General features: G+C 38.5%; 2 protein-coding genes across 5 annotated transcripts; one reads left to right on the plus strand and one right to left on the minus strand.

Moving 5' to 3' along the window:
- Window positions 1-3,363: 3,363 nt before the first annotated feature.
- Window positions 3,364-9,734, minus strand: LOC125240985. 4 transcript variants are annotated; one of them, XM_048149229.1, is made up of 7 exons: window positions 9,595-9,734; window positions 8,441-8,586; window positions 7,448-7,591; window positions 6,197-6,379; window positions 5,584-5,713; window positions 4,981-5,140; window positions 3,364-4,439 (listed from the first exon to the last, which is right to left on the minus strand). In XM_048149229.1, the coding sequence occupies exons 3-6, from the start codon at window positions 7,572-7,574 to the stop codon at window positions 5,017-5,019; spliced, it is 564 nt and encodes a 187-aa protein (XP_048005186.1). In that variant the 5' UTR covers window positions 7,575-7,591; window positions 8,441-8,586; window positions 9,595-9,734; the 3' UTR covers window positions 3,364-4,439; window positions 4,981-5,016. The 4 variants fall into 4 exon arrangements, with proteins under 4 accessions (XP_048005186.1, XP_048005185.1, XP_048005184.1 ...); XM_048149228.1 differs by lacking the exon at window positions 8,441-8,586; XM_048149227.1 differs by lacking the exon at window positions 9,595-9,734 and having other exon boundaries at window positions 6,197-6,361; window positions 8,441-8,666.
- A 6,348-nt stretch (window positions 9,735-16,082) lies between these two features.
- Window positions 16,083-23,194, plus strand: LOC125240984 (thioredoxin-like protein 1). Its single transcript, XM_048149225.1, has 6 exons — window positions 16,083-16,246; window positions 16,331-16,487; window positions 17,013-17,123; window positions 19,003-19,152; window positions 19,876-20,009; window positions 20,893-23,194. The coding sequence occupies exons 1-6, from the start codon at window positions 16,149-16,151 to the stop codon at window positions 21,101-21,103; spliced, it is 861 nt and encodes a 286-aa protein (XP_048005182.1). The 5' UTR covers window positions 16,083-16,148; the 3' UTR covers window positions 21,104-23,194.
- Window positions 23,195-23,401: the final 207 nt, after the last annotated feature.

The following is a 23,401-nucleotide window of genomic DNA, read 5'->3' on the forward strand; positions in this document are numbered from 1 at the left end:
CGGCAACTATTCGGCCATAGTTGTGGGGCTATGATATCGACGATATCGTGTATGCCGAGCTTTAGACACATATGTGGGCACGTCTCTCAATAATCGTTCCAATGATCGGTGACATGTACGCACTTCCGTGAAAACCGGAAACTGATGTAACACCGTCCGGGCGGCATTGACTTGAGGCCGGTCGACTTTCAATGAGGACCTCGGCTATCTAATTAACCGGGTTATTACTATAAAGGAAAACGTGGGAAACCAGAAGGACAACCGCGAAAATCGAAATATATTAGCGTCGGCATATAGTAATCGGCTTTTTTTCAAAATAAATCTCGAATATCGAATTTCACCAGATCTGGACGTGTCTGGGCTTAGAGATGGGCCGAATATGGACTTTGCCGAATACGAATATTCGGCCGAACATTCGGTTCAGCTCTTACCGAACCGAACATTCGGCCGAATATTCGGTTACGCCATATTTATAAAGCGGATGTTAAGTTAAAACTATTAAATGATTGAGATAATGGTTACTTATGTTACTACAACTATGTTCTTATCTTATTAATTATGCTTTAGTGGATAAATAAAAGTTAGTTAAGATAACTCTGAACTCTTCTCAACTCTCAAACTACGGTTTTTTAACTTTTTTACAAAACAATTGTATTTACATTTTGACGCATGGGTAATTAATTATCTCTTTTTATTAGTTCCTTAGAAAGCTACTAAAAAAGGAGCTTATTATCCAACGGAATATGTACGTGAGATCGTCATTAGTTATTTACTTTGTTTATTCGGTAAATATTCGGCAATGCAACCGAATTATTCGGCCGAATACCGAATATTTACCGAATATTCGGCCCATCTCTATCTGGGCTCATTCTTTTCAGAATCACTAGCTGATTCGATCATGACGATTAAAAAATATGTCCTATTTTTTTTCCTTTGACGTCACGATTTTAGTATGAACTTAACTACGTGCGTGACGTAGGTGTTGGAAACTCGAATTTTGTATGGATAATTTGGGACATATTTTTATCGTCGAGATCGAATCAGCTCGTGATTCTGGGAACAATGAGCCCAAACTATTCACTTTTGCGCTAGGGTTGTCACTTTGCCTACACACAACACTACGACATCAGCCTTGTATTACGGTGTTTTCGCGAACTGTCAAAGAATGAAATTGTCATTTTGGAAACACAATTTCTTGTAATACAAGGCTTGTACCTTTTGTTCGAAAAACGGGCCCCAGAAATCTATATGAAATTCGATTTTCGATGATTTATATTTTTATCGGAAAACGCCGTGTTTCTGAGAAGAATAGCCCAAACTCCATCCTTTCTCAAGTCACCACAAGAAAAGGATGCATATAGTTTTCTTTGTTCTTATTTACTGACAGACTTCTTTGACAGAGTATAGTTGGAACCGATTGCCATTTCGGCTAGGCTGGCTGTGCTGCTGCACCAACGTTGCATCGAGCCGTACCTACTCGATGCAACGTATTTCTATTTAATTCGTTTTTTAAATTACATACATACATACATACAATCACGCCTGTATCCCATGAAGGGGTAGGCAGGGTACATTAACTACTCAAGTTTCAGTGCCGTTCCGTAGTTTTTCGTATTTTTCTCAAAAACTACTGAACCTATCAAGTTCAAAACAATTATCCTAGAAAGTCTTTATAAAGTTCTACTTTTGTGATTTTTTTCATATTTTTTAAACATATGGTTCAAAAGTTAGAGGGGGGGGACGCACTTTTTTTTCCTTTAGGAGCGATTATTTCCGAAGATATTAATATTATCAAAAAACGATCTTAGTAAACCCTTATTCATTTTTAAATACCTATCCAACAATATATCACACGTTGGGGTTGAAATGAAAAAAAAAAATCAGCCCCCACTTTACATGTAGGGGGGGTACCCTAATAAAACATTTTTTTCCATTTTGTATTTTTGCACTTTGTTGGCGTGATTGATATACATATTGGTACCAAATTTCAGCTTTCTAGTGCTTACGGTTACTGAGATTATCCGCGGACGGACGGACGGACGGACGGACGGACGGACGGACGGACGGACGGACAGACAGACATGGCGAAACTATAAGGGTTCCTAGTTGGCTACGGAACCCTAAATATCTCCGAATGCGATTTTAGGAACTGGCCTGGCGATTATCATTCGGCAGGTCTGGTAAGTCTGGTGTACTTACTATCATAAATCTGATATCATATACTATCATACAGAACACCAGTCTGGCCTAGCACCTAGTAACACTAGTGACCGGTTAGTGCTAAGCGGCGGTCCTGGGTTCGAATCCCGGTAAGGGCATTTATTTGTGTTACCCTGTGGTGCCCTGAAAACCAGTGCCGCGTCTATAAGACACGGTATTCGCTGAGTGGCATCCTATTTGGTGTACTAGTTATTAAGTATTATTGTACTTGTTTTTATTATGTATCTGTATGCCAAATAAATATTTTCTATTCTATTCTATAAATATTTGTTCCTGAGTCATGGATGTTTTTTTTTAAATATAAGTATGTATTTATCTTTAAAACTAATTAGGTATATCGTCATTTTGTTACTTTTAAGTTTACGATTTTGGTCATATCATATTCTACTTTTACTTCGAGCTATACCAAAAATTGCTATAACTTAGCTAACTTTTAACCCCTCTTTACACCCCTTTTCAACAGTTACCGGCATAAATAAGTGATCATTCTGTACCTTGCCACATTAACATCTTGTTTGAAATGTCATATGATTAAAACCGACAAGGTACAGAAATCATCACTTATTTATGCCGGTGACTGTACCCTCAAAGACTGTTCTGGACACCATAAGGTACAATAAACTTGTGCCAAGTTAAACAAAAACTACAGGAATTACTTCAACTGGTTGCCCATATTCATCTTAATTTGACAAGGTTGTAAAATGGATACTAAGATTATTTAGGGAAATGTTTTGAATAGCTTGAGGTATCCTATGTTTTATTATTCTCAAATCAAATGGCAGTGATACAACTGGTAACTTAAATGCGACATGTCAAACACAAAATATCTTTATGACAGCTTCCGTTTCCGACAATACTGTCCAATACCGAATTATAATTACGAAACAACTTCAATGCGTGCTAAATATAAATATCATTCAATAAAGTTAATGTTAATTAACAACGAACACAAGTAACAAAGGTGAATATTTAAAACCACCAGTCAAGTATATGCGCGCCATCTATCGGTAAATGGTTTAACTATTCTACTGGAAGTCAATGTACTTATGTTAGCTTTTATGCTAGTGTAACAACTTACATAAAGGTTGTTGAGATGTTTTTTTATTAATAAGTAAAAAAAACTTTTCATAATAGTGATGTGATTATATTTTTCCCGTAAAATATAGATGTTCCTATAATGTAAAATTATCTAGATTTGCGTTGGTAAACTAATTTTAATACAATTTTCTACGATAACCATTTTTATCTACTATGAAAAACAAATTTCTTAATACATTTTAAGCTCTTTCACATGATACCCCACTTGACTTAGTAACTACTCTTTGAAATTTTGTCCCCATCTCATGTTGATCATTTTCCATAGCAGTTAAAAAAATATAAATGTAAAATTTTGATCCCTAGTGGTTAGTCTTATTCATAACTATTATATTTCAAATCGGATGCTTAAGTAAATAAGTTTAGTATCTCTCGTGGTAATTGGATTTGTGATAGACAGAAGGACAGAGTCCTAAGATTAGTTTATGCCCAGAAAAGAAATTGTCCCATTCTGGCTGTCACTTGGAGTAGCCAAGATGAACACCGTTTGCAACAAACGAAATGTTAGCGCTGTCTCTCAATCAAATTTCAATAAAAAAGCCCTAGAGACAGAAAGATTTTTCTGCAAAAGTTTTCGATTTTTGCTAGAGCCTCTGGTCTAAAAGAGCCAAAAATTACTGTTCAACTTCCTATATCGAAGAAATGCATAAAGAAAAATTTTCGTTAAAACATCAAACATCGCTCAGAATAGCATCCTTCCTCGCATCATCATCTTACAGACTTTGCAACTAATTTATTCTTCTTTTACTTCTTTGGCTTTGCAACTAGGTAACTTGTTTATCTGATATAAATATCTATCTATAAGAAGTGTTGTGTCTTTCTCATTCTATTCAGATGGCTGTCCAAACTGTTCAAGAATAAAATTCTCTCCTTGAAGAAATGTTGATAAATGTATTTTAAAAGAGAGTCTCAATAATGTATCTAGCAACACCGCTCAGAGCCGCAGCAGCCACACCGCTGACGTGGCTATTGCAGACCACGGCCGTAGGCCCGGCCTTCACTCGGTTGTACACTGTGTTGAAAGTACGTAGAGAAGCAACCGAAGGGAGTCTGTTGTTTGAGGAGACGGTTGAGCCATGTGCGCTGGAAGAACTCCGCGTGGCCAGCCAGGGAGCATGTCGACACTGAAATTATATCCGTATGTCACCCGTTGTGTTACTGGCAGGCAAAGAAAGAGGAGAAAACAGTTTTTTTTTATTATTAATATAAATGGGCTTATTCTTGGCCACAGACAAGCCAAAGGCAAAGACGCGGCCTACAAGTGAGCTCGCCCAGAAGATGCCTGTTCAAGTGTTCACTCTAGATTTGAAGGTTGCCGGGAAAATCTTTCCAATCTATTTTGCTACTCTGGATTTAAGTTTATACATACTTAGAACCTATAACTGAGGGTAGGTGGTAGGTATCCGTAATTTTCTTAACGTAGGTAAGTAAAATATAATTCCTATAGAATATACTTTTATTTAAACGACTATAATAATATGGCATATTAAAGGTTTCATCATCATCACAGAGGAAAGATTTATTTACTATTCCCGTTCCGGATCTAACACAAATAATTTTAATACTTTTCGGTGTAACAGGGCGTCCAAGGATGTGCCACTTCACTCGACAACACGTGTGGTCGCGCCAGACATTTTGTCCCCTAGTATACCTGAGTTAACTTACTCTGTTCCATCAAAAGGTCTGGTGACTTGAACTTGTTCATGACAATGTAAGAGGCCTCTTCGAAGATGCTGTTGCACATTTTGTCGATAAACGCCGCGTCCAGCTGAGGCGAGAAGCGTAGCAGCCCCTGCTGTACCGGGCCACCAGGAGGAACAACACCCTGTCAACAAGTTCAGGTAAGATGAACTCGGAGATCATGCGAAACTATCCGTATAAATTCTCGCATGTCAAGTAACAATAGGCTACTTGCCTCCTAGTCAAATCAGCTTCTTTTTAAGAACTGTCAAAACGATTTTGAAACGACTTGCTAACATGGAATTAATATGAAATCGAATTGAGTGACGTCATGGTCAACTGATTTACTTTATATATTTCTATCTGATTTATAAAATATAAATTGCAGTTAAAAATAACTTTTGTCCCTGTTTTTCTTATAATTATCTGATGCTTTTTCGTGCATGGTATAAAATATTTTATTTTAAGTACAGTCAAGTTGCCTATCGCGCCGCTTCCCTTTTTTATAACACTTTGTTGACGATTTATTGAAACTAAATGACAAATCAACTGCTTTTATAGCAAATAATAAATCAGATCAGCTAATACCTGTGGACTAGGGAATATCCGAAGTCTGAGCCATTCTCCACAAAGGCGAGGCACTCATTTGGAGTAGAACACTTGTAAGGGTGGATACCAGACTTCGCAGGGTTCCACCGCAGGAAGCTCATGCAGGCATCTGGAAGCGATATTTAGATGCCACAAGAAATCGAAAGAATATTCTTCATGAAGCCTCAAGGTTTCCACAAAAGTTTGTAAAAATGTTTGTGTTCTCACTCAAATAGGCAGTGCAAGAGAAGAATCTAGCAATGCCAAGGCCCCCTCCCCCTTACTATTATTAGTTAGGTAATGTGTGTACTTGTACCACACGGTCCCGCGCCCCCTTTAGAATGTTGCTTCGCCCCCCTGGAGGGGGCGCCCCACAGTTTGAAAACAGCTATGCTAGATGGTCAGGTACAGTCAGCCGCAGAGAAAAGGGGACCCACTGAGCCCAAAGATATCGCCCGGCGAAGAGCGCGTCACGTGATGTGGCTACTGTGTGACGTACTCGTCCCGGTAGTTTCCCTCTCCCCATGCGCCCCACCCCGCTTTGAACCGGTTTTCTAGAATTCATCGACTAGAAAGAGTGCCAGGTACTAGAAAACCTGCTAAGAGGACATACCTGACTGTTCCGGAGTCGGAATGCTGTTATCAAAGTCGAGTATCCGCTTTTCGTACCAGGTCCAGTTGGAGTACTCCTCCATCAGGTATTCCTCAGAAAATCCTTGCAGATGAACATCGGATATCGTGTTGAATTTCTGTAGCCTCTCCGCCCAACTGTCCTCATCTATGAATAAATAAGTAACTGAAAAAGACGTTAATTTGAACGGTGGCACAGAGGGCGCTTGTGACCGGGGTAGGTCGTGCTATTCAGGAAGGCGCGCACCTTGATTCGTATTTCTATGTTATTAAAGGATTCGATAAATCTGCGCGTCGTCGTGGATGTCACAAACTATACACGAGGCTAGCTATTTAAGCCATGTAAGCAGGATAGACAGATAGGTTGATAAATAACTTTATTTGTATGCACAACACAACGTATACTTAAAAGCTTACAATAAACAGGAAAAAATATCAAATATCAAATATCAAATCGTTTATTTGCAAGAATACAGTCAAGTAGATGGTATCAAACAAATGTAAAGTGCAGTGTATTCAGCCAGCTAGAGGGCATGCAAATTCTTATAGAAAACTAGTTTCATACAGGTATTCCTATAACTATGACTAGAATTTATGACTATCATGCAGCATGCATAATAAACATCCTACAACTACTTATATTTAATTAATACATGTGTGAAAAAAGAAACAAAATTAAAAAGAAACATGTGTAGGTATATCGTGGTACAAAAGGCGCTGGCTCAGCGTGTGATGTGGCAAACCACATCGCTGGTATTCAGGATTTAGCTTTTAGTAAGCTAATGATGAAAGCTGGATGGTTGTTAATAGGTTGAAGGCTTGTGTATTAGCTTCGTGTTGCCGGCAAAACTAGAATCCGTTCAGCTAGTGCTAATACATTGTACATCAGAAATGTAATGACATTTACCGTTTCAGAACTCAGAAATCATTCATACGTAATGATTATGAACTATTGACTAGCATATTTCAATTTCCAAGCAAGGACGGCCAGCTAGGTAAAAAAGCTCTGCATATTTGATTTTTATTAATTTAACATTAATATTGTGTAAAGTTTGTATAAGCTACACCTTATTAAATAAATAATAATTTTATATCCATGCTATGAAATGCATTTTCATAGTTCTAAATCACGTCTAGAGGATATTAAAATTCATTAGCGCCTGCCAAAAATACAACAGCAAATTATAATCGCGAGAAATACATCTATTAGGCGCTTACTATAATTTGTACTTACATTCATAGTTGTCGTACTTGTTGGTCCTCATATACTTAAAGTAGCTGAGTAGGACCTTGTTTTTGTTCAAAATTCTTTGTATTTGCACCTTCAGAGCTATCGGCATGCTTGAGTTCTTTCTTAGCATCACATTTTTCAAATTAACTGAAAAAGATAACTTTATAAAACGACCGACAACATTAAATTACCTATAATAATTGTATTCTGTACTATTTGACATAAAAACAACTCTATAAAACTATATGTACATAGGTATTATGCTCATACATAAGCACTACAATCAGACATTGTAGGGTAAACTCGCCTTATTCAGTGACACACCTTATTCGGTGAAACAACCAAAAATCGTCTTCCGGAATAGTGCTTCAAAGCTTGTATCACCAAATTAGGCGTGTCACCGAATGAGGCGAGTTTACCCTAAAGTTTCTGGTAATTTCGACGCAATAAAGAAGTTTATTTATACAAACCTTTTCTGAGTAGATGATCAATTAAGGTTCATATTAATCCCAAGCCTAACGCGATACGTGACTTACGCGACAATGCTGCAACGAAATTGCTATAATTTTGCGTTGTCTGCTCATAAAGGACTAGTATTTTAGATATTTACCCGAAGTTTACTGCAAATCCTAAATTACTCTTTATGATATTGACGAATAGAGATGAAAATGTTCACATGCAGTATAGTAAAGTACGCTTAGCAGCAAATAAACCTATCAGACGACTTGAAATTTTGTATCTAAAGAGGTACTTGCTAAACATAGAACAAATATTAATAACTAAATGTGAGACTGAAAATTGTGAGAAATATTATATTAAGTAATTCAATTTGGCTCTAATAGAAATAGGTATTGGTCCAAGTGGGCCTAGGCGAAAAGAGGGTGTAACTTCTATCGCGCTAAAAATAGAATCCATTATCAAATTGTCTGATCTAACGGCGAACTATAAATTTTCAACACCTGAAATTCTAGGTAAACATGAAACTGCTAATATTACCATTCACAAGGAACAGTCCAAGTCCGAAGTTCCCATCGATCTTGTTCTGAGGCGTTCCCGCACTTTGTACTATCCTCTCCAGGGCCCTCAAGTACAAAGGCAGATCAGCTCTCGTAGGAAAAGCATTGGAGCTCACAGGATTAGCACTTCGATTTAGTCCAACGACCAATGGGAAAACGAAAATTAAATATTTGTTGATAAACACCATCATGCACTTATTTGATGATGCTTTGAGCGACTGCGATTGAAAACTGTTGACCGTCTCAGAACAATCGCGAGTTTTATAGCCATTGCTCGAGAACAAAAGATGACCGGGGTGACAAATAAAAATAGAATTCAGTTGGGGCTGCTCTGTCAGCGGAAAGGTATCAGCGGAAATCCAGGAGTCGGAGTAAGTATATTATAACACCTACATATACAATACCATGAAGCTAAGCTAAGATTTCAACCAGCGATCATCATTTTTCAGTGACCACAAAATAAGTCCCACCTATGCCGAGTTTCATAGGTTTGACGCTTTTAGAAACTTTAGCAGATGAACTTACTTAGGATTTTAATGAGTACTATTAGGTACTGGCTGGCTAGCCGAATGGCACAATCGCTCACGAAACGCTCACGAAACGAAGCGCTAGTAGATATCTATCTCTATCGCGCTTGCGTATTGGCGCGACAGAGCCAGCGGCGTATCGCTTTCGTTTGGCGTCGGAGAAATGCCATTCGGCTACGGGGCCTGGGTAGAATAAGTTTTTATCTACTTCTCAAAGTCTGTAGGTAATACCAAGGACCATATATTACTGGACTGACAAAGCCCATACAAAAAAGCGCAGCCCTGAATGTATGGGCCTTTTAGGCTTAAAACTAGATGGCGCTGTTCAGCCCTGGAAGTGGCCAAAGTCATATTTTCCCGAAATATTTTTGTGTGTTTTTATTTATTATAAGAACAAATGACATAGGTACTTCTTTACTATAATATCATAATCTCGTCAATACACATTTCGAAAAAAAAAAATTGTAGGTCATCAGTGTAGTTATGGTAGGTGGCGCTAAAAAAATGAGGTACGATTCTTAGTATGGATGGAGACTGTAAATCCTATATAAATAATCCTTGGTAATACCTAATATAATTGTAGGGTTTAGGACTAAAGGCCAGTTACCTTCTGCATTCCGAGATAATTTGCGTCGCTCAACTTCAAGCTCAGACAAATGCAACGGTCATACTTTAAGAGATTCGTTAGATACGGTAGTTCCCACGAAGGCTTATTGATTTATCTGATTTTGAAGTCAAAACGACTCCACTGTAGACCTATAGCGTATGTAACGCTTGCACTGGGGCCTCAGAGACCTCCTGCGGGGTGACGGAACGGCAAACCCCCCGATAAGCCGCTCCAGCCCACCTAAAACCACATCCAATCCATTTTAATAAACGGGAATAAAGCAAAATGCCTTTATTTGGCGATTTGCGTATCTACATGTTATAAAGACTAAGTGCGTTTTCACATTATCTGATCCGATATCGGATGTAGGAAGAATTTCAATGGTAAAAATCTAAGATGGCATCGTGTATAATACGGACCTGCGGGTGTGGACGACCGGGCTGGTGTAGTCAGTAGTTACCCTGCCTGCTAAGCCGCGGTCCTGGGTTCGAATACCGGGGTAAGGGCATTTATTTGTGTGATGAACGTGATTGATTTGGATGAATGATTTGGTTCCTGAGTCATGGATGTTTTCATTTATTTGTGTGATGAACGTGATTGATTTGGATGAATGATTTGGTTCCTGAGTCATGGATGTTTTCTATGTATATAAGTAATGTATTTATCTATATAAGTATGTATATCGTCGCGTAGCACCCATAGCACAAGCCATGCTTAGTTTGGGACTAGGTTGATTTGTGTAAGGTGTTATTTATTTATTTTAATAGGATATCGGTCCTACACCCGATATCGGATCGGATAATGTGAAAACTCACTAAAGATCGTATGTCTCTTGATGATTTAAGCATTCTGTTATTGTGTACGGAAAATTATTTGAAAGAGTTTGTGCTATTGTTTGTAACATTATCTGACATCACGAGTTTTGGCAGGGTGACTTAATGTTTATATTAGTCTCTTTGATACTGTCATCGGTATTAGTCTAGCTCTAAGACAGCAGATACCTACAAAGATATGACACCAGCCATTGTAGTGTCCACTCTTGTTGCACGGGTCTATACAATTTCGTAATCTATTTAATTAATTATCTATATAATGCGATACAATATAACAAAATATCTAATAGGGTGTGTTTAGTAACATAAATATAACCGCTTCTTTTATCCATACTAATATTATAAATGTGAAAGTGTGTGTGTCTGTTTGTTTGTCCGTCCGCAAAACGGAGCTACGAATTGACGTGATTTTTTAAGTGGAGATAGTTGAAAAGATGGAGAGTGACATAGACTACTTTTTGTCTCTTTCTAACGCGAGCGAAGCCGCGGGCAATAGCTAGTAATAAAGAAGTACGTTGGCGGCCAGTTTTAAATATGTACGCGTGAATGTTTATCTACCCACAGAAATGTTGTTAAATCGCCTATAATTACGAGTTTGTTTCACTTTACCGAGTAAAATATCTGCTACCAATAATAATAATTGAGCTCCTTATACCGCGTGTGGATTCCATACGAGCGAATAATGTATCCAGTTATAGTATCAGATCAAACGAATCGTATAGCATAATTATTTTGTTAAAAAGTGTTATTAATTAAGAGTAATATTTTTTTTTAATCTGACCAAGCGGCAATGTACGCCGTCAAACTTAATTTCACATGACATAAACGTCATGTCGTAATGACAATTAGGTAGGTACGCTAATTGATGTGGACGTAATACATTGCGTGCTCAATTATTATGTATGAAAAAAAAATCTCGTCTATTCAAAAAGAAAGCATATAGTTAAGCTCCTTGGGTCCGATACTAATCGTTATTAAGATATTCGCCCGTATGGAATACACACGCTGTATGTTTTTTATTGGCTTTTGTTTTGTTTCAGAATGATCAGTTAATATCTCTCTGGTATTGGTTTAGTGATGAAATAGTACATTACGATCACAGACCACATTACGATACAAGTGCGAAAAAAAGGAAGTTCGAAACGAGTGGCGATAAATTAAAACACGATCGAAGGGCACTCCCTTAAATCGACACGAGTTACGAATTTCCTTTTCGCACGTGTATCGTACGACATTTTTCAGTACAGATGGCCCTCCGAAGTTTCGACCTGACATATAATAAACCACTTCTCGCACTAGTGCGTAAGAAAAGCACCTTCAGGGGATCGATTTTTTAATTACGAACGCACGAATTCACCGTTCGAAAGTCTGTGGAAAACGACGTAATGCTATTTTTTAAAAAGGACGGCTAGTAATTGGTAATGACCACTCGTTTTCGATTCTGTTAGTAGAATTTAAATCACAGCGAGATATTTATTATTGGCAGAGTTTCAAAAATCGGCCCCCTGTAGGTACCTTAAAAATTGATTAACCTTAGAGGCTTGAAACCGACTCGAAACTCTCGCAACGAATCCTTCAAGAATCATCCGCTTGCTTGAGTAAATATTAGTGATTTTAAAACAATTGACTACCTAACATTCTATTCTAAATTCACGCACGTCAAGCAAATATCGAAATGTGCCTTTATTTTATATAAGAGCTATAGAGATAGAAAGAGATATTATCGTGAGCGTTTGTGCATTCGGCTACGCACAATATTCTATTCTCGAACCACTCGCTTCGCTCGTGGTTCAACTATAGATTCCTTTAGCTTGCTCGGTTTTTACACTCGGCATTAAAATAAACATTGCCACCATGTATAACAAATAAAATAACTATTTCATGTTCATGTCGTTCGTGAAACGTGACACTCGCTAATAAGTACCACCTGTGTGCCATTGACACTGCACGCTATAGTGGGAATTATACAGAAAATAACCTTTTTCCGAGGGAGGATGAAATTTTTAGGGCGATAATTAACTTTTCACCACACCAACTGTTAAAGGCTTACTTTGCTATTCGAAAACAGATAGCAAAATTTCATTTTATCCACAAGAGTGCAAAGTAATTTCATACAAATTTTAACTTGATGTCTTAAGCTGGCTGGTAGAATTTACCTGATGATGATTTTGAATAATAAGTATTGAATAAATTGATGGTTTTGATTTAATTTGATGTTTTATAGACAGTATTTTGTTCGTGTTGGTGTGATGAAAAAAATCGTGTTTCACTTGGTGGCAAAGTTTGTTTAACCTTCGTGCCTTGAAACCCTCGCGACGCTCAAAATTCCACTTTTTGAACCACTAGCTACGCTCGCGGTTCAATATTGGAATCTTTCGCTTGCTCGGGTATCAATATTGGCACGTGCGGTTAAATAACAACTTTGCCCCCTTGTAAAACAAATAACTATTTATATTCCAAATAATATACATTTTTCGGTATTGTGATGAAAAACATTGCATGTACGTTGTAATTCCGGGCGTAAGAATATTGCAATATTTAACTGCGACTACAAACATAGTTATCCGTCGGTAACTCATATACTTAAAATACTGATATATGAGTAGTGAGTAGAAATAAAAGTCCGCTTCAGACTATGCGCAAATCACGGCGCGACGCCGCGAACGCGACTGTGGAACTTTCTGCGCCGTGATTCGCGCGTCGTTAGTCTGGACTCTGGAGCGGGCTCAACACATTGCTTTCTTCATTGAAGTATGTATGGAGCTATATGTATACTTTTAACTGATATCTTAGAGGGTGCGCCCACGAGCGACCTTTTTGTCGCGACCATGGGCTAGTATGAAAGTGCGCTCACGAAGCGACGCAACTTTTCATACAAATACGTAAGTCGCCGAGCAACTTTGTCACCCGTGGGCGCGCACCCTTAGTGCGTTTTCACATTATCCGATCCGATATCGGATGTAGGACCGATATCCCATACATTGAAGCCGCCATCTTTGATTTTTGCCTTTGAAATCCTTCCGACATCCGATATCGGATCGGATAATGTGAAAACGCACTTAGACTGTGAAGCCAAACCATTACACTAAAAATAAAAAGACGGCAAATATGAAAAATTTAGGAGCGAACTTTATTATTCCACAGAAAATTAAGGATTCTTTAAAAAAAAACGTCAAAAGAATGTAACATTGATAGTTTTAGTCGGCGATCGAAATACTACACTTTCCGTTATCCAATAGATTTATTTAATTCAAGTTTCAGTTAGAGCATCTTATTATCTTGAATTTTATAAGACTGGATTTTTGAAAACGAACTCACCAAATTAATTATGAATTTTTCTCTAATGCACGTTTAGAAAAACTAACGTAACTGAATTAGTCGATCTTATTTGTAAAATTTGGACAATTTTGAATACTAAAACAGGTAAATTTATAATTGGTATATCCTGTACTACAATCTTCTCAGACTACATTTTTATTATAAGGTTTTGAAAAATAGTAAACGAGGCTAAGACGAATTCAATTTGTTTCAGAAATTACTTAAAATTAAGTGACAATTTCTTTGAAAATCTACATCACATCGAAGTAATTTTTGTATTTAATTAATTTGCAAAGTTTACTTAAATTGCTGTTATGCCTTAGTGACTATAAATTGCTATTGTTTATTTTGGCATTTTTTTTTGAAAACGAGCCTTCACCGGTATAATTATTTGAACTATTACCACTTTTGGACATTTTCTCATATTTTGTTAAACCACGTAGAAAAAGTCCTATAATACTCGCAAAACCAAGAATTTCGCGCCTTTTTAACCGCCTTCCAAATCTCAAGGGAAGGGGTTCTCAATTCGTCTGTATTATTAACCGCCTTCCAAATCTCAAGGGAAGGGGTTCTCAATTCGTCTGTATTTTTTTTTAATGTTTGTTCCTCGATATCTCCGTCGTTACTGGAATGATTTTGAATTTTTTTTTGATAGAATGTATATGTATACAGATTGGTCCCATTTTTCTCAGAACCCAGTTCTGATGATGGGATCCTGGAGAAATCGAGGGAACTCCTCAAATCTTAAAGGCATACATATGGTGATTTTTGTGTTTTTAAAGGAACAGCATAAATTTACGTACGGAACAGTGACATTTGGTGCAGTGGAACTCCTGATAATGGTCAGAATGGAACTCCTCAAATCTGAACGGCACACTTATAGTGACTTTGGTATTTTTATAAGAACAGCATGCACTTACGTCCAGAACAGTGACATTTGGTGCAGTGGAACTGCTCATGACGGTCAGAACGGAACTCCTCAAATCTGAACGGCACACTTACAGGGACTTTGGTATTTTTATAAGAACAGCATGCATCTTACGTCCAGAACAGTGACATTTGGTGCAGTGGAACTGCTGATAAAGAGATTGAAGAGTGAGCCGCCTCTGGTTAGAGTTCCGTTCTGATAATCTTTCTCATCTGTAAGTACTTCAGAATCATCCAAATTTCAAAATTGGTTCAGAAATGACGGAGATATCGAATAACAAACATTAAAAAATATACAGACATTTTGATAACATAATCCAACATTTGAAAATATTTACCTATCACCAGAACCCCAAAGGAAGGCGGTTTTTTTTTTCTTAAAATTTTTATTTTTATTTTTTTAATGTTTGTTCCTTGATATCTCCGTCGTTACTGGACCGATTTTGAAATTTTTTTTTTGATTGAATGTATATGCATATAGATTGGTCCCATTTTTCTCAGAACCCAGTTCTGATGATGGGATCCTGGAGAAATCGAGGGAACTCTTCAAATCTGAAAGGCATACATATGGTGATTTTTGTGTTTTTAAAGGAACAGCATGCATTTACGTACGAAACAGTGACATTTTGTTCAGTGGAACTCCTGATGATGGTCAGAATGGAACTCCTCAAATCTGAACGGCACACTTATAGTGACTTTGGTATTTTTATAAGAACAGCATGCACTTACGTCCAGAACAGTGAAATTTGATGCAGTGGATCTGCTGATGGAGAGTGAGCCGCCCCTGGTTAGAGTTCCGTTCTGATAATCATTCATATCTGTAAGTACTTCAGAATCATCCAAATTTCAAAATTGGTTCAGAAATGACGGAGATATCGAATAACAAACATTAAAAAATATACAGACGAATTGATAACATAATCCAACATTTGAAAGTATTTATCACCAGAAGCCCAAAGGAAGGCGGTTTTATTTTCTTAAAAATTATTTAGTTAAACGTAGTGATTCAATGCTCTTTGGTTACTTTTTTGAACAACGATTATTATCGATTTGTAAAATAGGCTAGTTTCCTACTAGTCAAATCAGCTTCTTTTTAAGAACTGTCAAAACGCTTTGCTAATATGGAATTACTATGAAATACTGAGGAGTGACGTCACAGTCAATTCATTTACTTTATATCTTTCTCTTTGACTTATTAAATAGAAATTATCTTGAAACATAACTACTGTCCATATTTTTCTTCTAATTATGTGGTGCTTTATTTCGTGCACTGCATAAAATATTTTATTTTAACTATAGGAAACTAGCCTATTGTCTATGTCTATAGATTATGACACCTGGCAGCACTGGTAAAATGACACGACATAAATTCACTGGCAACACAAATGTGGCGTCTGTCAACCATTTTGAAGTATCATTCCCTGATTGTTGTCGTTCGAAGTCAGGCGCTTTCTTCTCGTTATATTTATACAAATTATGGGTCTAGCCACAGTAATTGAGAATGAGGGCCATTTCCAACACGAAATGGCCAACGCCGGCACGAAACTGGTCGTCGTGGACTTTACGGCGACTTGGTGAGTTGTAGTAACCTAGAAGTTTCAAAACTACGGAGTCATCGTGGTAAGAATGGTGTTAGTGACAAGTTGTAATGTTTGTAGGTGTCCGCCGTGCCAGAGGATCGCGCCTTTCTTTGAGCAGCTGCCAGCCAAGTTCCCTAGGGCGGTATTCCTAAAGGTGGACGTAGACCGCTGTGCAGAGACGGCAGCGGCGCAAGGCATCAGCGCTATGCCCACTTTTGTTTTTTACAGAAATAGAGTAAGTCGAACCTTAAAGTAATTTACTAATTTAAATCGTTTTTCCGTCACTAGTTAATATTTGTATGATATGTTAATTGAGTCCTAAAGTTTGTGAATTTATCTGAAGTAGGTAATTGGATTTCGTTCTTATTTGAAACTAATTAGTTCAACTTTGTGACACTTGTGCCTGAAGGAAATTATTTAACACACAAGAGTGACCTAAAGAAGTGATGGACTTTAACTGGTATAAGGTTAATTCTATAATTACAATTACAGATTTACAATGTAAAATTTTGCAGCTGCCTTGCGAATTTTATGCAGTGAACTATTTGTTTGTTAACACCAGACTAGCAAAAAAGAACTACTTAGTTACAGCTATCGCTACAACCCTTTGTAGGTATTCCACCAAATGTCACAAATCTTCTCAGCTCATCCTCAAATTGGTACACTTAAACCCTGTGCAAATTGGCAGGGGTAAAAGCCAAAGCAAAAAAAAAAAAAAAAAATTGGTACACTTTTTCATGAAGTTGTGGGTATGTTTCAGACAAAGATTGACCGGCTACAGGGGGCTGACCCGGCAACTTTGGAGAGCAAAGTGAGACACTACTATGGATCTGATGATGCTGGTGATGACGATAATGCAGTTGCCGGCCATGTAAGTTACTGTGTACTTTAACCCTTTAACCATTTGACTTCCGTTTCTAGTCATTTGATTTTCAACTGTAATTGGTGGCAACTTTCTACCAATCAAAGGGTTAGAGAAGGCAAATTTGCAACAAAAATGTTCTTAACCTCAACAATTTTAAAGTTGTATACAAGAAGGTGACGCGTGATTGTCGCTAGATGTCACTTAACTATGCCTGTACAAATAACTTGCATTTACTGATGTATGGAGTTATAACTCTTCCCATACTTATTCCTCTATGTTAAATCACAGGAAGTTGTGCCCCAGAATGTACCTATTATTGTATAGTCTGTTATCTGAAATGTATGCAGGGTGTCCACTTTCTGGAAAGTCAGGGAAAGTCAGGGAAAAGTCAGGGAAGCTCATAGTGGTCATGGAAAGTCAGGGAAAGTCAGGGAAATGATTTGGAGGTCAGGGAAAAATTTGGCACCAAGAAAAAAAATCGAAAGTATTGAAATAATAATATGATTTCTTGGGTTGGCCACATCCATGACAGCAAAGATGGATTCCCGGTAGTAATTTTAAGGCAACTTAGAACTGTCTCTTAGACTTTTTATGACAAGTATAGTACCTGGCCTCCATCCCAGTGATTGCTAATAAGGGATATCTTCATGCTCTAGCTGACCTTAATTTAGCCGGAATAGCCGGCCCAAAATCGTAGATGCGGAAAAATCCAGGTTTTTTCTTTACATTGCGTGCCCCACCCACATATTCCGAAATGGCGAAGACGGGTCGGGAATAAATTCAGTTATTGTGATTTAGATTAACTGGAAAGTTGCACCACAATGTCACCAACAACATTAATAAGGTAGGTGCTTTTGCTAGGGCGACGTGAAAATGACAAAGACAAAGTTACGGCGCTGTCCAAATTCTAAGTATCTGTCCGACAATCCAAAGCGGAGTTCCTCATAAAGCCAATGGCGCAAAACGTCATATAGAGGTGCAATTTTATTGATAAATTGAGTCAAAAGAGCATAGGAGCGTTACGATGAGAGAACTTCAAAGCACTTGGAAACCTAATAAAGGCATAAACACCTAAATGGGCATCCCGACGCTGACAACAGAGAAAAAATTTCACGCTTGCTTCGCTCGCGTTTGCTATTTCTACTTAGATCATATATTTTAGTTACTTAGTCAATACTTCGCGCTGACTACGCTCGGAATCTCGTTTTCATTTCAAGCCTGCTTTCCTGACTGCTCTGATAGACTAGGTACTCCATTTTGTTTGCTATGTTATGTACATGGACGTATAAAAGGGAAAAATTTCGCGCTCGCTGCGCTCGCGATATTTTTTTCTGTCGTGCTGTATCCAAAGGCGCCGAAACTCAAACTCGCTCTGGTATAGCTTAAAGTAAATGGCCATAACTACCAGCTACAGATTTCGTTACTGTTAGTTTTATAAAAGAAATTAAAGTTTAGTAGGTAACATAAAGGTAAAAAAACCGTAGGTACAAAAGTATGAACTGCCTTGCAAGTTTTAATATTTCGTACTTACAAACCAAACATATCCTAGAAAAAAATTGGCTGTGACAGACTGACAGACAGACGCACGAGTGATTCCGTGGTTCCGTTTTTCCTTTTTGAGGTACGGAACCCTAAAAAAACTGCTTTTTTCAGGTTTTTTTTGTCAAGACAGAAAAAAAAGACCGTTTTTTGCAACCCTAAGCAAAAGTGGTAAAATGTCACCAAAGAATGAAAATTCGGTCAGGGAAATTTTCTTAAATGGTCATGGAAAGTCAGGGAAAAGTCAGGGAATTTTTTTTGGGTTTAGTAGTGGACACCCTGGTATGGGATCCGCTGCATTCTACTACTCCTCTCTGTCGCATACTATAACATCTATCTATTGCAGATGGACCTCGGAACGTTCATCACCAAGAGTGAGTGCGAGTGCCTCAACGAGGCTGATGAGCACCCGCTGGCGCACGCGCTGACCAGCGGCGGCGGCTACCTCGCCAGCGACTGCGATGAGCAGCTCATCATCAACATTGCGTTCAACCAGGTAAAGATTGCCTGCAATATTATTTTATTTGTGCTCTCGCTGGCAATGAGATGATCCAACATAACTTATGACTCACATGGCCAACACATATCGCACGATATTGGCAGACGCGTCGAGCGAAGTCTAGCATTGTCGCGGAATTGCTGGTGACATTGTGTCATATTTTATTCATATTGATTATTGACAGATTAGTTATTCTAAAACAAACATTTCTGCTTGCTTGAAAAACTGTTTCCAATGTCTACCTTTAATACATCTGTGGAAATTTAAGGGCATTACTTTGTAAAGATAGCCAACACTATTCTGTTGTCATAAGGAGATCATTGACAAAATAATACAATCAGCCTGTCTATAATGCATCATAGTGGGCTAAAGAATGAGAGCCTATTGCATCAACCACAGTTAATAGTAACAGCAATGTCACGAAGCACGGTAGTGACAGACAGTTTGGTGTTACTGACCCTAATTGTTCCCAGCGCTGTTTCATGAACCTTTTTGGAATCCACAAAAGTTGATATTGGTCTTTAGACGTGCCTCAGTGGACGCCATAACGCGTCATAGTGGTCAAAAAAACTAACAAAATAATATTCTTTCGGCAACCTTCAAATCAAGGGTGAACAGGCATCTTCTGGGCGAATTCACTTCATCGTAGGCGACGTCTTTGCCTTTGGCTAGTCTGTGGCCATGAGAAAGCCCATTTGTAATTTAAAAAAAATCTTTCAGCTGGTGAAGCTGCACTCGCTGAAGATCAAGGGCCCCGCCGATAAGGGTCCCAAGTTCGTGAAGCTGTTCATCAACCAGCCGCGCACGCTGGACTTCGACCAGGCCTCCGGGAACAACTCGGTGCAGGACTTGGAGTGAGTACTTTGCGTCTTTATTTACTCAATTTAGTTAGTAGTAGAACCTACACTGGAACTAGGCAGTATTTAGCTATTACCACAGAATATATTATAGTACAAGAGTCTTAGTGTCAATTGGCCCCACGCGAGCAGCTGCCATTCAGTTCTAACGCGTAGCGTGAAGGTCGTCAAACTGTATGGGCCTCCCCGGCGCGGTTGTCGCATGTACGAAAGCGCGGAGTGAGCCGCCCAGCTAGGCAAAGTTAAATATTACCTACTAAGCATAGATACTAGGTTGTAACGTACCAGTGGCGGCTGGTGAAAATTTCTGCTAGGCAACACTGAGCAAAAAGAAACCTACCTTAACGTTAGGTACTTTACTAGTTATCAATTTTGGACAAGCCGGTGGGAATCGGCTTGTATGGAGCAGCCGCTGCTGTAACGTACTGATTATCTGTTTCAGTGGTTTGACAGACTGATCTCTGCAAATATATATATTTTAAAGTCGCCGTCAATAGAAATTGCGAACAATGTAAACAAACCTGTAGTCAAAATTTCGAACTGTGTTTAATTTCATTTCTAACTCGTCAAATATTGGCTAAACACTGTGTTATAATGTGCATCACATGATGATCCTAAAACAATCGAGAGTGCTAGAATACGGATATTACATTGGCTGCTTTGTTTAAGGGTAAAATTAGAAAAAATCGAAATAGGGATTGCAATGTTTTTAAACTTTTTAATTTTTGTGTGACCATGAATTTCGTAACTTATTTTTTTACTGGCTGCATTTATGAGATTTTTTTTATATTTGTCAACAGTTACCTCTTAGCCAATAGAAAAAAAAATGTCAATTTGATTGTCTGTGCCAATCGAAGCTAACCCTCCACTCCCATTCCAGGCTCGCTCCAAACGATGTGGAAGGCAACCCGATCCCCCTCAAGTTCGTCAAGTTCCAGAGTGTCCAGAACATCCAGTTGTTCATCAAAGACAACCAGTCCGGCGGTGACGTCACGCAGATCGACCACCTGGCCTTCTACGGCACGCCGGTAGCCACCACCAACATGGGAGAGTTCAAGCGCGTCGCCGGCAAGAAGGGCGAGGGTCATTAGACTAGCCTCAGCTTTAGGGATTTGGTAGGGTGGTACTAGATAGCTTTGAGTATAAATGGATGCTATCCGTAAAGCTTAAATCTTATAATAAAGAAATGTCGAAGTGTTTTCACATTATCCGATCTGATATCAAATGTACTAAAGCAATCTTTGCTATCCTTGCTTCATCTGATATCGGATGGGATATCGTGAAAACGCCGTCAGTTGCAGAGAAAAAGGGCTTTGCATTGAAGTTTGAATGCAAAGGTGCTAAGCGAAAATTATTGACTACAGTACCTAACAGTTAGGCCTCTTGTCCACGACACGGTTATTCAACCGTACGGCGTGTTAGTCGTACGGTTGAAAAAACGTGCGAGCTTGTACATGACACGGCAAAACCACCGGAGAGACATTGGCCAAGTACGGGCTAGTAGCGTTTATATCCCGGGTTGTGCCGGGGCCGGGACGTGCTACTTTAATGAATTTTCTTACGAAAAAAAAAAGATTATCGTTGCTTAATTACATAATAGGAAACGGAAAAAAAAGGAAAGACGGTTTTGGATATATCCGATTTTAGAAAAAAGGCATATTTAAGCCGCTTAGTTTTATAATCATCTATGGTCTTATCCCATATTATTGGCCTTTCTTGAATCAATGTAATTAATAATTCTTGATTTATGCTCATTTTATAACAAAATCGGGAATCAGCGTATGTAAACAGGCACGAATCCGTGCATACGTCCGGTGCCGTCAACACACTCCCGTAGACTGCTATACAACACTGATGAAAATCACGCCGTGCGTACGCGGCGAGCCGAGGGGCAGTCACGGCGCACACGGCCGCGGCGCGACCGTGCGCGTCTACAAGCTTTCATAGTGATCCATACAACACTGACGCGACCGTGCCTACACGCGGCGAATTAACCGTAGATTTTCACGGCGATAAACCGTGTCGTGGACAAGAGGCCTTAAGGCTCTTTCCTGTCTTATCAGTACAGCACTAGTTTGGCAAACATTTCCGTCAGTAGAACAACGACAAATTTAAACGCGGTATTGTATACCGATTGGCGTTACGGATTAAGAATGAAGCCTATCAGCCTGCAAGGTGGCAATACTATTTTCGTACCGATCTATTAAGCTAGGAATATACTACGCGGACGTCCGCGGTCGCGCGACCGCGACCGATCAGTGTGCACGGTCTTCGGGACGTGGCTTCGGCTGACCAAAACATCCAGCGAGCCAGATTTCGATCGGACGTCCGTGCGCTTAAGGCCACGTCCATGACCGACGACCGTAAGTTTGCACCGTTAAGTGTATATTCATTGTCTAGATCCGCGTCCGCGGTCGCGACGGCGGACGTCCGCGTAATATGTTCTAGGTTGTCTGGAAGAGATCGCTCTTTAGCGATAATACCGTCTCTTGTTTTACCTCTTAAGTTGTTGTTTATACTTGCTATATTGTTTCGTGTATTGAGGTGTGCAATAAAGAGTATTTGTATTGTATTGTATGTTCCTAGCTTTACTGTAAGTCAGGAAGAGCCTTAGGTTATAGAAATTTATGGATAAAAAGTAGATTTTTAAACACATTCAGTGACAGTGTCCGATGATCTGGTTCTGTACGTTTTTTATAATATATACGAGATTTTGCATGTTATCTAGGCTCGTGCTGGCGCCGAATGTGTTAATATGGTAACTTATAAATCTATTTATATTCAGGCTAAAGTGACTGCTGGCTAGTATCACACCTTGGCTACGCAACACAAGGGTATGCAAACTTAAAATCATATTGTACCGTATGAATGAGAAAGTAGCCTTATTCATAAGAAATGTTACTGAAGTTAAAAGTGTACTGTCCCTTTGTCATAAGTACATAAGTCAACATGACAGATAAAACAAGCGAATATTAGGTAATTCAAGATTATAAAGTGTTTATGAATAACGCCATTAGTCTTGAGTTTGCAGCACCATTGACTTTATAACAAAATAGTGTTATCAGTTGCAAAGGCTTGATTATATTTCATAATTAGATAATGAATGAATTATTAAACAAAATATATTTACGATAATCTATGTTGTAGTTCGAATTATGGTTCAAGTGATTATGTGGTTAATTGATTTCTTAATTGGCCGTAGCTTTCAAATTTGGCAAATAAAATAAATTGCATGCATGCTCGGGATATTAATATCCTGTTGAATGATGTAAAAACTACTTTTTTCATCAATGTCGATATCAAACTGAAAGTGAATGATCCTGTAAGATTTTAATATTGATCAAATAACGCTGGAATCTAATGTGAAACAAATCTTTATATCCTGAATG

This window comes from Leguminivora glycinivorella, chromosome Z (genome assembly GCF_023078275.1).
Source record: "Leguminivora glycinivorella isolate SPB_JAAS2020 chromosome Z, LegGlyc_1.1, whole genome shotgun sequence".
NCBI lineage: Eukaryota > Metazoa > Arthropoda > Insecta > Lepidoptera > Tortricidae > Leguminivora > Leguminivora glycinivorella.

What these genes read in the sequence shown, in the direction of transcription:
- LOC125240985 (XM_048149226.1), bottom strand. Translation starts at nt 8,651, where the DNA reads ATGATGGTGTTTATCAACAAATATTTAATTTTCGTTTTCCCATTGGTC. An exon ending in TGGACTGTTCCTTGTGAATG is followed by an intron (nt 7,592 to 8,440) that starts GTAATATTAGCA and finishes TATCTTTTTCAG; the next exon opens with TTAATTTGAAAAATGTGATG. An exon ending in GGATATTCCCTAGTCCACAG is followed by an intron (nt 5,141 to 5,583) that starts GTATTAGCTGAT and finishes ACTTGTTGACAG; the next exon opens with GGTGTTGTTCCTCCTGGTGG.
- LOC125240984 (XM_048149225.1), top strand. Translation starts at nt 16,149, where the DNA reads ATGGGTCTAGCCACAGTAATTGAGAATGAGGGCCATTTCCAACACGAA. An exon ending in GTGGACTTTACGGCGACTTG is followed by an intron (nt 16,247 to 16,330) that starts GTGAGTTGTAGT and finishes TAATGTTTGTAG; the next exon opens with GTGTCCGCCGTGCCAGAGGA. An exon ending in TTGTTTTTTACAGAAATAGA is followed by an intron (nt 16,488 to 17,012) that starts GTAAGTCGAACC and finishes GGTATGTTTCAG; the next exon opens with ACAAAGATTGACCGGCTACA.